This window comes from Sipha flava, unplaced genomic scaffold, assembly GCF_003268045.1.
Source record: "Sipha flava isolate LNK unplaced genomic scaffold, YSA_version1 107_pilon_pilon, whole genome shotgun sequence".
Taxonomy (NCBI): Eukaryota; Metazoa; Arthropoda; class Insecta; order Hemiptera; family Aphididae; genus Sipha; species Sipha flava.
Genome location: NW_020271724.1, coordinates 330173 through 342260, shown reverse-complemented (window position 1 = coordinate 342260; position 12088 = coordinate 330173). Strand labels below are relative to the sequence as shown.

The following is a 12088-nucleotide window of genomic DNA, read 5'->3' as shown; positions in this document are numbered from 1 at the left end:
AATATTACGACTCTGTATGTCACGTGTAAATAAACGACATCGGTCGACGCGTTGCGACGGTTCGTATCAGCGGCTCAACTCATACGGTAAAAATTGTGGAGGAGCAACTGCCAATTTCGGTCGGCGGCTGGTACCTTTCTCTCGTGGAAACGAGTATACCTATTACATACCTTGTTATCATCACATCTATTTAGTGTTATCAGTTTATCACGTACCAATATTATCACTAATAATAAATAAGATTTAAAATTAATACTTTTTATGGTTTTTCATATTAATGTAATATTTTTGTTTAAAATATCTACTATGACTTCTTCAGGCTTCAGTGGTGCTTTAAAATTAACAGATTTAGACGATTTTATTACACCATCTCAGGTAACTTTATGCTAAATTTTTGTAATTTAAATCATTAAAAAATTTTTATTTTATAGGAGTGTATTAAACCTGTTCAATTCGAAAAGTCTACCCTCGGAACAGGAGCCAAGATAAAAATTGGAGATGATGGTTCTTATTTTCAAGAATCTAAAGTAATTGTATAAGTTAAATAATAATAATAAAGAACCAATTTGTTTACACATTTTTTAAAGCCACTTAAAATTCAATTATTTTTGATGAGTTAAATGATTTCATTGCTTTGTATTTAGAACTAAAATTATTATATTTGTTTCATGAATGCATGACACCAAAACTTAAATCAGAATTGTGTAGAATCATTAATTATATATTTAATGGTAATTTGTAACTATAATCAATGTTTATATCAAAAACCTTTTGGCAAATTTTACTGACAGTTTTAGTTAATATAAAAAAGATCATACAACATGGAACTGAATTTAATTGCAAATAATTGTAAATTTATATTTTAATATTGTATTAACAGAATGGCAAAAGTGAAAAATTGAAACAGGTGGAAATTTCTTTGACTGATTGTTTAGCATGCAGTGGATGCATAACTTCAGCTGAAACTGTTCTTGTTCAACAACAAAGTACTGATGAAATGATGCGAGTTTTTGATGCTCAGAAAGTAAATGCTTTAATTCTTTTACATATACATAATATGTAGTTTTTCTTTCAATTTGTTTACTAATTCCTCTACAATTTTAGGATCTTGATAACAAAAAATTTATAGTTGTTTCTATTTCTATTCAATCTTGTATATCAATTGCAATTAGCAATAATATCACTGTTGAATGTGCTGCTTTAAAATTATGTGGTAAGTTCAAGCTTTTTTTCATATATATATTGCTAATCAATAAAAGTTTCTTTTAGTAATATAAGTTGAATTTAACGAATTACTTTACTTTGAATAGGCTAAGATTTAGACTTAAACAAGAAACATTTTATAATTTTATTTATTGTGAATATAATAACCTAACATATTTATTCTGTAATTTTTACACTAATATCTTATTATTCTACTATACTAATTTAAGAATTATATTAAATATTTACCAGGATATTTCAAGAAATTGGGTGCAGATATGGTATTAGACTTAAAATTTGCAGAAGATTTAGCATTATTAGAATCTCAAAATGAGTTTATTGAAAGATATAAATCAGCTAAGGCTTCAAAATTACAAAAAATATTACCTATGTTAGCATCTTCATGTCCAGGTAAAGTAATTAATCTTTGAATGTTGACAGACAAATATTGTTTCAAAATTAACTTACTTAATTTATAGGTTGGGTATGTTATGCAGAAAAAACTCATGGAAATTTTATATTACCATATATTAGTTGTGTTAAATCTCCTCAGCAAATAATGGGTTCATTTATCAAAGATTATGTTTCAAAAATCAAGAATAAACCTAGAACAGATATATATCATTTAACTGTTATGCCTTGTTTTGACAAAAAGTTAGAAGCCTCCAGAGAACAATTTTTTGATGTAGACACTCAAACTAAAGATGTTGATTGTGTAATTACATCTAGTATGTATGAATTCAAAAGATTATTGCTGATATTAAATTATTATTATTTATTTCATTTTAAATTTTAGTTGAAGTGGATGCATTATTAGTAAAACAAAACATTGTTTTCAATAATATAGTTCCTGAAAATTTTGATAGTGGGCTAAATAATATTCCAGAAGATGGTTTTAAGTTACTTACAAATAATGGTTCTGGATCTGGAGGATACGCACATCATATATTTTGCTATGCAGCTCAAGAATTATTTAATATAAATATTGATAAAGTTGAATTTAAACCTCTCAGGTTTGTATTTAATACTATAATTGTATACTCTTTATTATTATTTTATCAATTTCTTTAATTATTTGTAATAGGAATGTTGATATGAAAGAAGCTACTTTAGAAGTAGATGGAATTGTTGTACTACGTTTTGCCATAGCTAATGGATTTAGAAACATACAAAACCTAGTACAAAAATTAAAAAATAAAAGATGCCCATATGATTATGTTGAAGTAATGGCATGCCCTTCAGGTAAGTTGTTTTTGTTTTTATAGTCTATCCTTATTTCAATCTATTAGTAATATACTAATAATTAATATATATATATATAAATTTATGGATGTATTATCATAGACGTGCGCAGACTTTATTCTCAGGTTAAGCAATAAGAAATATAGAGCCCCTCACAAATAAATTTTCTAATCTTCCCTTAATTTATTTGTATTTTCTTTTAACGCATATAAGATTTACAATCTAAGTTTTTGCATATATACTACTTAGCTTCTTTGCTTGCCTCAGAATCTAAAATCACACATAGTTTTACAGTAGAATATTAAACAATGCACTATAGAAATAAGTTGTTTGAAATTTGATTTATATTTATTAAAAAAAAATTTATTATTTATTTAAGATCAAGTATGTACTATATTGAATGCTTTTGAATAATTTTAACATATTTATAATGTTGTTATTTTATGAAGAGTACTTAAAATCTAAAGTTCAAGTCTTCTTTTTATCGGCACACATGCTTTGAATTCATCTATTACATCTTCAATATTGATTTCTGATGCCATCTTTTGCTCGATAAATATTAACATCATTGAATCAAGACGTTCTTGTAACATAGTGTTTCTAAGTTTAGACTTCACAATAGACAATTTGGAAAAGGCCCTTTCACACGAGCAGCTTGTCATAGGTATTGTTGCAAATTGTGTTAAAGCTTTATTGAAGTTTGAAAATATTGTTTTCCGGTCGTTTTTTGATAATCAATTCAGCCCTACTACAATTGTTTTAGTTGATGACCCTCTAATAGAAGTTCTATCAGACATATTTGTAATGAGCTTAATTTCAGACTCAAATGTAGTATTCAAATTAAATTTTTCCTTCAACATTGAAATATCATTACTATCAAGCTTTAATTGAATTAAATTTCCTGTGGCGGTAATTAAATTTAAAGTTTCTTAACTTAATAATAAATATGGGCCCCTCACATGAAGCCGCAAACTATGCAGCGGCATACCCTGCATACCCCGTGCGCACGCCTATGTGTATTATACTTTACTTTGAATTATATGTCTTAAAAAATTAAAATACTTATTAAAATGTTTATATTTATAATAATTTACTGTTAAATTGGTTTTAATAGGTTGTCTAAATGGTGGTGCTCAAATGAAACCAGTGGAATATAAGCCAAATAGAGAATTTATTAATATTTTAGAAAATACTTATGATAAATTACCTAAAGGTAGTCCATCAAATAATAACAGTGTTAAATATTTATATTCCAACTGGTTAGATGAAAACCATAAAAATGACTATTTATATACAACATATCGAGAAATTAAAAAGAATGATCAGCCATTGAGTATCAAATGGTAGATAAATATCTACAATAGTTTTAAAGCAGTATATGAATACATTTATATTTTATTTGTTTATCAATATTTATACCAAATATTTTATTATTTATGTACAGTTTATTATAATATTGATAATAAAATATCAGTTAATAATTGTTTAAAATAAAGCATTTCCTTTTTTTTTTTTTTTAAATTATCATTTGTATTATTCATAAAGTAATAATTACTTGATAAATCAATCAAATTACATAATACAGTTAATTTTTTTATAACAAAAAAAAATTTAATTTTTCTAAAATGTTAACACTTTGATAAAATATTAAGAAAAATTGGTACTTTTCGTCTGGTATATGAATAAACTATTATTAAACTTTTGAATTTTACGTTGGATGAATGAAGGTTAGTTCTTGAAGAAAAGGGATTGAGAATTAGTAGAAACAAAACAGAGTATATAGAGTATGACTTTAGAAGAAGATACCAAGAAGTTGAGGGTATGAGAAGACCAATGACAATAAGTGGTGATGTGATAGGTGAAGTCAAGAACTTTAAATATTTAGTATAATTTGTACAAAAGAACGGAGGGGGAAGTTGGTATGGATGTATAACATAGGATTAAGTACGGTTGGATGAAATGGAAGGAAGTGCCTGTGTTTTGTATGATAAGAGAATTCCAATGAGGCTGAAAGGTAAATTTTACAGGAGTTTAGTGAAACCGACTATGCTATATGGTTCAGAGTGTTGAGCAGTTGACAGGAGAGTATAACTGAGTTTGGTGAGGCGGAAACAAGAATGTTTAGATGGATGAGTGGAGTAACAAGAGAAAATAGAATAAGGAACGAATGTGTGAGAAACAGTACTCGTGTTGTTGTAGCGTCTATAGTGGGCAAGATGAGAGAAAATAGACGAAATGGTTTGGGCATGTGATGAGACGAGAGGAAACAAACGCAGTAGATAAGAGTTTTTATGAAAATGAACGTTGAAGGGAAAAGACCAAAAAAGATATGGTTGGATTCAATCGAGAATGATATGAGTTGGTGTGTGCTTAGGTTAAATTAGAGAATGTAGAAAATCGAGATGAATGGAGGTTTAGGACAAGGATGGTAGACCCAAAATAGTTGGAAGAAAGTCAAAGGAGAAGAAGACACTTTTGAAGTATAGAAATAAAAATTATTAACTTTAAAATAAATAGAAAGACTTAAATTTTCAAAATAAATATGATATAATTTTATTGAAAATTACGTCATGATTATATTGTTTGTGTACAACTTAAAAACTTAATCTAACTTCAAGATCGATAATTATTTAAACAAAACTACAAGTTTTATTTTGTTAAAACTCGATTACCATAAATTTAAAATTCTTATTATTATTTTCGTTTTATAATTTTTAAAATGTAGAAAAACCAGAAATAAAAAGAAATGACCTGTTTAAAGTTCATATTGTAAAATAATAACATTTTAAAATCTCTACATCGAGAAAAGTGTAATAACTAAAATAAAAACACTCATCATCATATAAAGTTACCATTTAGCAGGTTTTTCACCCTTTCATTGCAATACAATTATCAGCTATGATATTATGTCATTATTCTTTGTAATTATACATTACATCCCGGGAGTACCTTAATAGGTATACATATATTTTTATAGTATTACTGCTTACTATTGTTAAGCAATTGTTACATACGTGTTATGAGATATGATTAAACTGTTTATATTCCCACCGTAATTAAAAAAACTCTTACTAATAATACTTCGATAGTGTGTGTGTGTGTATGTGTATCAGTTCTCACCAAAAACCACTGCTGTCGAGTAAGGCGAAAAGAACCATAATAATAATATCTGAGATATCTGGCGAAAGTGTTATAAAGTTTTTTTTTTTTTTTGGTTGATGACCAGCTGATGTATAATATAATAATTTAATGTTCGGGAGAACGTGTGTGGTAGGAGAAATGTGTGCCAGAAAAACAGAGAATGATTATATTATTGTATTGTTCGTAACGTTGGCTCTGAGAACCTGTTCGCTCAGCTACAGGTATACACCGTATGTACACCGTTTATAATTATTATATACATATACATATTATATGGTAACTATTACAGATGTAATACAGAAAATACGTGAACAGGTGTAGGCATTCCGAGCCCGCCGCGACACGGGTACATACGAGAAAACACCGTGACTAATTCCGTGCACACCGACCGACAGACACATGGACCGATGACCTTACCTACATGTTTCTTAACGAACGGTTAGTGTTGTCTTAACGCGCGCGCGAGCCGTGCGTACACCATTACACACCTTCCTATTCTGTACGCGTAATTGTCCAATGGATACATCGTTTCTACCCGGTACGGTTCGCGCGAACATGTGTCGAGTGTTGTTGATTTTTATTACGTTTACCGTGATGCACCGCGCAAACTGTCAGAGTTTAGGGAAGTGCCCGAAAAAAGAGACGATGAAGACGTTCGACCCGAAATTGGTAGGTTAAAATTGTTACCGATTCTACCCGCTGATTGACTATGATCAGAAATTTTTAGTGTATGGTAAATTTGTATATTTATATTAGTAACGGATACCCGGAACCGGATTAAATACATGTAGGTGCAAAATGAGCTTCTATTCCCATTAGCGGTACATTTTTGAGAGTCGTTTTCTTTGATTTGAAACACTTCTTCTTTTTCTTAGAAAATAAAAAATAACAACTCATACATTTCTTATGTATTTTACTGATATGTCTCATTCGTATGTATTCATTTTTAAAATATCTAAACTTTGATTTTGAAAAAAATGAATAGTTGTTTAAATTTACCATTGAATCGATATGAATTAAAATCTCAACTATAATAATATCGATTTTACTGTTTTTATTCCCATGGGATTGGAAAAATATATTGCTCTTGTAGAATGTCTTAATCCGGTTCTGTGTTTATATTACCAATATACATTGATTGTAATAATTGTTGTTATAACACGTGTTCAGTGGCGTAATTTCATTATTTTCTTTTGGGGAAGATTTTATTAAATAAGCGAAAGCGTCTGTATGTGTATGAGTATAATTGAATAATTTCAAATATTTCCGAAAATAATGTCAACTTTCGCTTATCAAGTGTGTATTTTTTTTTTATTATTAAATAATTAATAATTCATATTATAGTTTGAAAATTGAATACAAAAATCTAAATAACAATAAACTATTTTACCTATTGTTAAAAAATCGAGAAATTCGATTCAGTAGAAAACAATGTTTAGAAAAAACAACATGAAAATGAACGCACGTTCACGTGTTCATAATCATATTTTGTAAACGACACGTGTTATCACACATTTTTTTTCTAGTATAACTTGAACGCAAACGACATTTTTATTTTGAATTCGAATGATTTTTGAGGCCTTCAAATTTATTTACCATTTAAAAAATATACGTATTAATGATTATTGATTAAAGTACGTAAAGTAAAATATACCTAATACATTTTGTAAGCGTCCTATTTATGCATAATGCAGATAGGTAATTCATAAATATAAAATAAAAAAAATTAAATAAACGGCCAGATAAATGCGTTCATTTTTTCATACTATTTGAACGTGAACAAGTTTCTCTTTTACGCATTAAACGTAAACGTGAACAAGTTAAATTATTAAGTTAACGTTCTGAACACTGATAAAATGTCTATAAATAATGATGACATAATACTACAATTAATTTTTTTTTAAATAAAGACAAATTATTACTTTTTAATTTCAAAGTTATTTTTATTAATACTTTTTTTGTATACAATGTTTAAATAAATAATCGTATGTTCTTAGATTTTTAATATTAATACAAGCCCATAAAATTATTATATTACACGATATACTGATTAAATGGGTGAATGTGATACATTTGACTAATTTGATTCATAATAATTAAATATTACAATGAAAAAATGTAATATATTCATATGATAATTAGACCGACCTTCGTCCAGAACTATTTTTTTTAATACGACAGTTAATCATTCCTTTCGAATTTATCGATATAATATTAATAACAACGAAGGACGAACATTCGAACTACTATCTCGATATCAAACCGGCTTGTTAAAATCCTTGAAGATTTATCCAGAAACCCACCCTTATTTGTACGCCACTGTACATAGATAATTAGGTATTGTTTAAATAGTTAAATTTGATAACCCGAATGCTTATAATTTGTACAGTTCGAAGGCCAGTGGTACGAAGTGGAAAAAACATTTTACATGATGGAGATGACTGCTAGTTGTACTGCATTTAATTTCACTTTGAGTCCCGACGGAATGTCGTTCAAAGTTCAGATTGGAACGAAAAATAGGATGTAAGGATTTGTTATTCAAAACATCCGAAAATATTTAAACCTATTTGCATGCAATCAACGTTAAATTATAATAATAACGTAAATCATAATACAAAGTATATACTGTGGATTCCGCTTAATATCATATATAGGTTCCAAAACCAATGTATACTAACTAACAAGGTTAAAAAAAACCGCTTAATTTGGGCCCATGGTTCAGTTTATGTAGGCAATATTTCTTCATCATAGCATTAATACAATAAAGGGCGCCCATATGAGGGCAAGGGAGGGGCTTTTCACCCCCCTGGAAAATATCAAAAATCTTGGAAAATTGTTTACTATGATAAGAATATATTTATTTAAATAGAATTTAAAAATTTAATTTAGTATATGAAAATCTATAATTTGTTTATGAAAAATCTATTTAGTTTGGAAAATCAGATTATCAACTATAAATAACAATACGCTTTTTCGTTTCTATTCTATGGATAATTATCAATTCTTAAAATATTGTGTATTTTCAGAAATACGGTTTGTATATGTGTGTGTGTAATATTTATATAATGTTTGTAAATTAATATTTTAATAAATATAACTAATGTATTAAGTGTCCAATTTATATTATTAATTAAATAAAATGTTCAATAAATTAATTTTATGGTAAATTGATTAAATAATTATTATTTTATAGTCTTCTAGTTTGATATATATAATGTAATAGTATAATGTAAAATTGTAAGCCCCTTTCTATACCGTGGGCCATTTCTATTTAAGAATAGATTGATAAATTAAAATGTTGTCCCTCCCTTGAAATTTTCCTATGGGCACCCTTGAATACAATTGCATTTTATCGTATTTATGAGATTGTATTTATCAAAAGTAATAAAAATAATTTTATACCCTAATGGGATTTTGCTGTAAGTTAAATTAGATGTACAGGAGTGTTATCAAAATCTATATAAAAAAAAAAAGAATAAAAAGATAAACTTGCAGCTTTCTTCCTCTAACTCGACAACAATCATTTCAGATTTATCGTGAATTTCAACACGATCGTGAACGTTTTTAACGATGTCTCAAAAAGATTTTCCCCTCAAGGAAAAAAATCGCGATTTTAAATAAAATGAAGTCTCCAGGCACTTAACAACGTAAAATCGCTGAAAAATTACACGTCCAGAGATTATATTATTAATTATTATTTTGTATATTTATTTATCTATTAATTTAATTTAACATTTTTCCCCAATTTTATTCTTACATCTACAAAATAAAAACTTTTCGGTATTAATAACGTTGATGTTTTTAAACTAAAATCGGTTTATATGGACAAATGGTTTAGTCCCTACATGTTCACATTAAGCGGTATCCACTGTACACCTATAGTCATATATGTATAAATAACGTATCGAGCTCCCCGAAACCTTTAAATCAGGCCGTTTATATGTGAAATTTGCTGGTATCAAGCGTTATTATTATTGTAATTACTGATTTCTAATGTATATGTATATTTTCAACAGAACAGGAAATCCCAATATATTTTCTGGGGTAGCCACACTCGTGTCGAAAAATAAATCTGTGCTCAACTATCGAGCCGAAAGTCGACTGCCCGGTCTGTTTTCCCGTATGCTACCGACCACTGGTTTGTATCACATCATATATTCGGATTACAATAACTACACAATATTGTGGTCGTGCACGAGTTTTGGACTTTTCCATACAGGTAACGTATGAAATGCCGGTACATACATTGCAATAAAATTTTAGAAACATGCGCATATTAAGTTTTGTGTTTAGGGGTGCTAAAATAATATTATGTTACAAATATATGTATATATATTTTCAATGTAAATTACTCGGGGACTCTAATCTCTGATAGTGCTTGTTTAAAACTTAATGGTGCACCTCCAAACCCAACATGTGTACATCCCTCTATATGGGTAGAAACTTGACGTGTTTAATTATGTCAAATATAGTTGTAATAATATTGTTTGCAGATATTATTTGGGTTTTGGGAAGAGAGCGAGATCTCACGGCGACATCTCGTGCCGAGCTCTACGGTTTATTATACGAACTGAACATCAATCCCGATCGACTAATATTGACAAAACACGAAAAATGTGACGATTTTTTTTAATTTAAAATATTTTATTTAAAAAAAGTACATATATTTGACTTTTAATACATATTGAATATGCTAGTCAGTACAGTGAAAACTAAAGGATTCATGGCAGCCCTGCGTATATACTATTCTAAACTTATGCGTAGCGATTTCAATAGTTTAAAAACAACGTACGAAATGTTATTTTGTGTTCAAAAAATTCTCATAATAATACGAATTATTTGGTTTGCTAGTAATTGCAGTAAATTATATAATGCAATGTACCTAAATAAGAAATAAGAATACAATAGTTCATTCTAGTAATATTCATTTAACGAGCCGAAAACTTGGTCGTTTTTCATGTAAAGCTATAAAAGTACTAGAAATCCGTGTTACTTATATTTATTTTTATATTGTAACCTATGTACCTAATTTAAATTGTATATAGTGTATTGAGAAAGCGAAATTGAGATGGTTATAATCATGTAACTATATTTATGCTTAAAATATATGCTTTCCTTTCTACTGTACATTAAATTTTTTTTTTATTTCATAGATATTTGAATAAAGTATTTTTCAATATTTTTCAATTTGTTAATTTCTTTTGTATGCAAACATAGTAGCAGTGTGGAAGTAGCACATTAAAGCAAATTATGTCTATCGATTCGACATTTAATACCGTACATAATCACTCAGTCGACCCTAAATATAAAACATAAACAAAAAAAAAACAAGAGCATACGTATTTATTTAAAATACATCGGTTTTGTAGTATTATAAAAATTTATATCATTAAAAATCGTAATAAATAATATATTTGTTCACATATTTTATTTATTACACACAATTATATTTCTTCGTTACTACGATAAGGTACTTCTTCATATTTTTTTATATTTGGTATTCACTCGGTAAACACTACTATTTAATTATTTCCTCCTATAATTTTTCGTTTAGTCTAGTTGGACCAATGGATACGTCATTATATCGTACCGGTAACCTTTTCCGGTGCGAACTGTGTTAACGTGTCGAACAGTAGGATGTACATGCTTCAAAGAAAATAAGTTGAACAATGACGATATCGCTGGTATTACAGTTTCAGCGCAGTCAAGTTGAATAAGTAGGTACATAAAAATGAGTATCAATTATTCAAAAAATATTTGCGGTAACTGGTGAATAGTTAGACATGCAAGGTATGGGAGAAGTTATTACACGACAAGTCACTAAGGGAAATATACATATACGACGTATACTGTGTATCACTTTCTGTTCTTCAAAAAATTGCAAGATCAAGTGACAGCACTGAAATATTATAACTGTTTACCGTTATAGTATTCTTACCTACGCATATTTACAATATTTATTATATATATATAGCAAGGGCGGATCTAGAAATGAAAAATGGGGGGACTAGTAAATTGAGTTATTGCCATAATTCGTTGCGCATGTCGATTTGTACGAAGTCTTTCTTAAGTCTAAGGGGGGCTTCAGCCTCCATAGCCTCCTCCCTCCTTGTATCCACGTCTGTATAGTATAGACACGAGAGTATTATAATAAGCACAATCAAGGTGAGCTGCTATTTGTCACAGACAACCCTTAAAGGCTAAAACTAAATTTTGGTCCTGGATTCTTCAATTTCTATCAGTACCTATCATAGGTCACATTAAACTTTAAAACTAATAACTAGGACACCTAGGCACTAAAAGTCAAAATATGTAAATAATTATGTTCTTATTTTTGTCAAAATATGTATAAAAAAACGTGAAATATTTAACAAAAAAAATCGTTAATTGACATTAATTTTTAATTATTAATTAATAATTATTCATCTAATCATCTATATTGTTATCTTATTTAAGAAAATTGGTTACAACGTACACTTAGAGATTTTTAAATTTGGATGTA

The 12088-nt window shown here is 28.3% G+C and overlaps 2 protein-coding genes across 3 annotated transcripts; both read left to right on the top strand.

Moving 5' to 3' along the window:
* The first annotated feature begins 220 nt into the window (after positions 1 to 220).
* Positions 221 to 3884, top strand: LOC112685736 (probable cytosolic Fe-S cluster assembly factor AGAP009023). Its single transcript, XM_025557707.1, has 9 exons — positions 221 to 375; positions 432 to 527; positions 881 to 1024; positions 1105 to 1213; positions 1456 to 1614; positions 1683 to 1931; positions 2000 to 2216; positions 2288 to 2445; positions 3560 to 3884. The coding sequence occupies exons 1-9, from the start codon at positions 262 to 264 to the stop codon at positions 3790 to 3792; spliced, it is 1479 nt and encodes a 492-aa protein (XP_025413492.1). The 5' UTR covers positions 221 to 261; the 3' UTR covers positions 3793 to 3884.
* A 1384-nt stretch (positions 3885 to 5268) lies between these two features.
* LOC112686003 (apolipoprotein D-like) lies at positions 5269 to 10773 on the top strand. Of its 2 annotated transcripts, none has more exons than XM_025558106.1 (5): positions 5269 to 5816; positions 5876 to 6255; positions 7976 to 8109; positions 9603 to 9805; positions 10080 to 10773. In XM_025558106.1, exons 2-5 carry the CDS (start codon positions 6103 to 6105, stop codon positions 10217 to 10219), a joined length of 630 nt encoding a protein of 209 aa, XP_025413891.1. In that variant the 5' UTR covers positions 5269 to 5816; positions 5876 to 6102; the 3' UTR covers positions 10220 to 10773. The 2 variants fall into 2 exon arrangements, with proteins under 2 accessions (XP_025413891.1, XP_025413881.1); XM_025558096.1 differs by having other exon boundaries at positions 5269 to 5807; positions 10080 to 10219.
* The last annotated feature ends 1315 nt before the right edge of the window (positions 10774 to 12088 follow it).

Bases quoted from the DNA above. Each gene is read 5' to 3' on its own strand.
- LOC112685736 (XM_025557707.1), top strand. From the start codon at position 262: ATGGTTTTTCATATTAATGTAATATTTTTGTTTAAAATATCTACTATG. The intron at 376-431 runs GTAACTTTATGC...TTTATTTTATAG, and splicing joins ATTTTATTACACCATCTCAG to GAGTGTATTAAACCTGTTCA. The intron at 2,446-3,559 runs GTAAGTTGTTTT...TGGTTTTAATAG, and splicing joins AGTAATGGCATGCCCTTCAG to GTTGTCTAAATGGTGGTGCT.
- LOC112686003 (XM_025558106.1), top strand. From the start codon at position 6,103: ATGGATACATCGTTTCTACCCGGTACGGTTCGCGCGAACATGTGTCGA. The intron at 6,256-7,975 runs GTAGGTTAAAAT...TAATTTGTACAG, and splicing joins AGACGTTCGACCCGAAATTG to TTCGAAGGCCAGTGGTACGA. The intron at 9,806-10,079 runs GTAACGTATGAA...TATTGTTTGCAG, and splicing joins TTTTGGACTTTTCCATACAG to ATATTATTTGGGTTTTGGGA.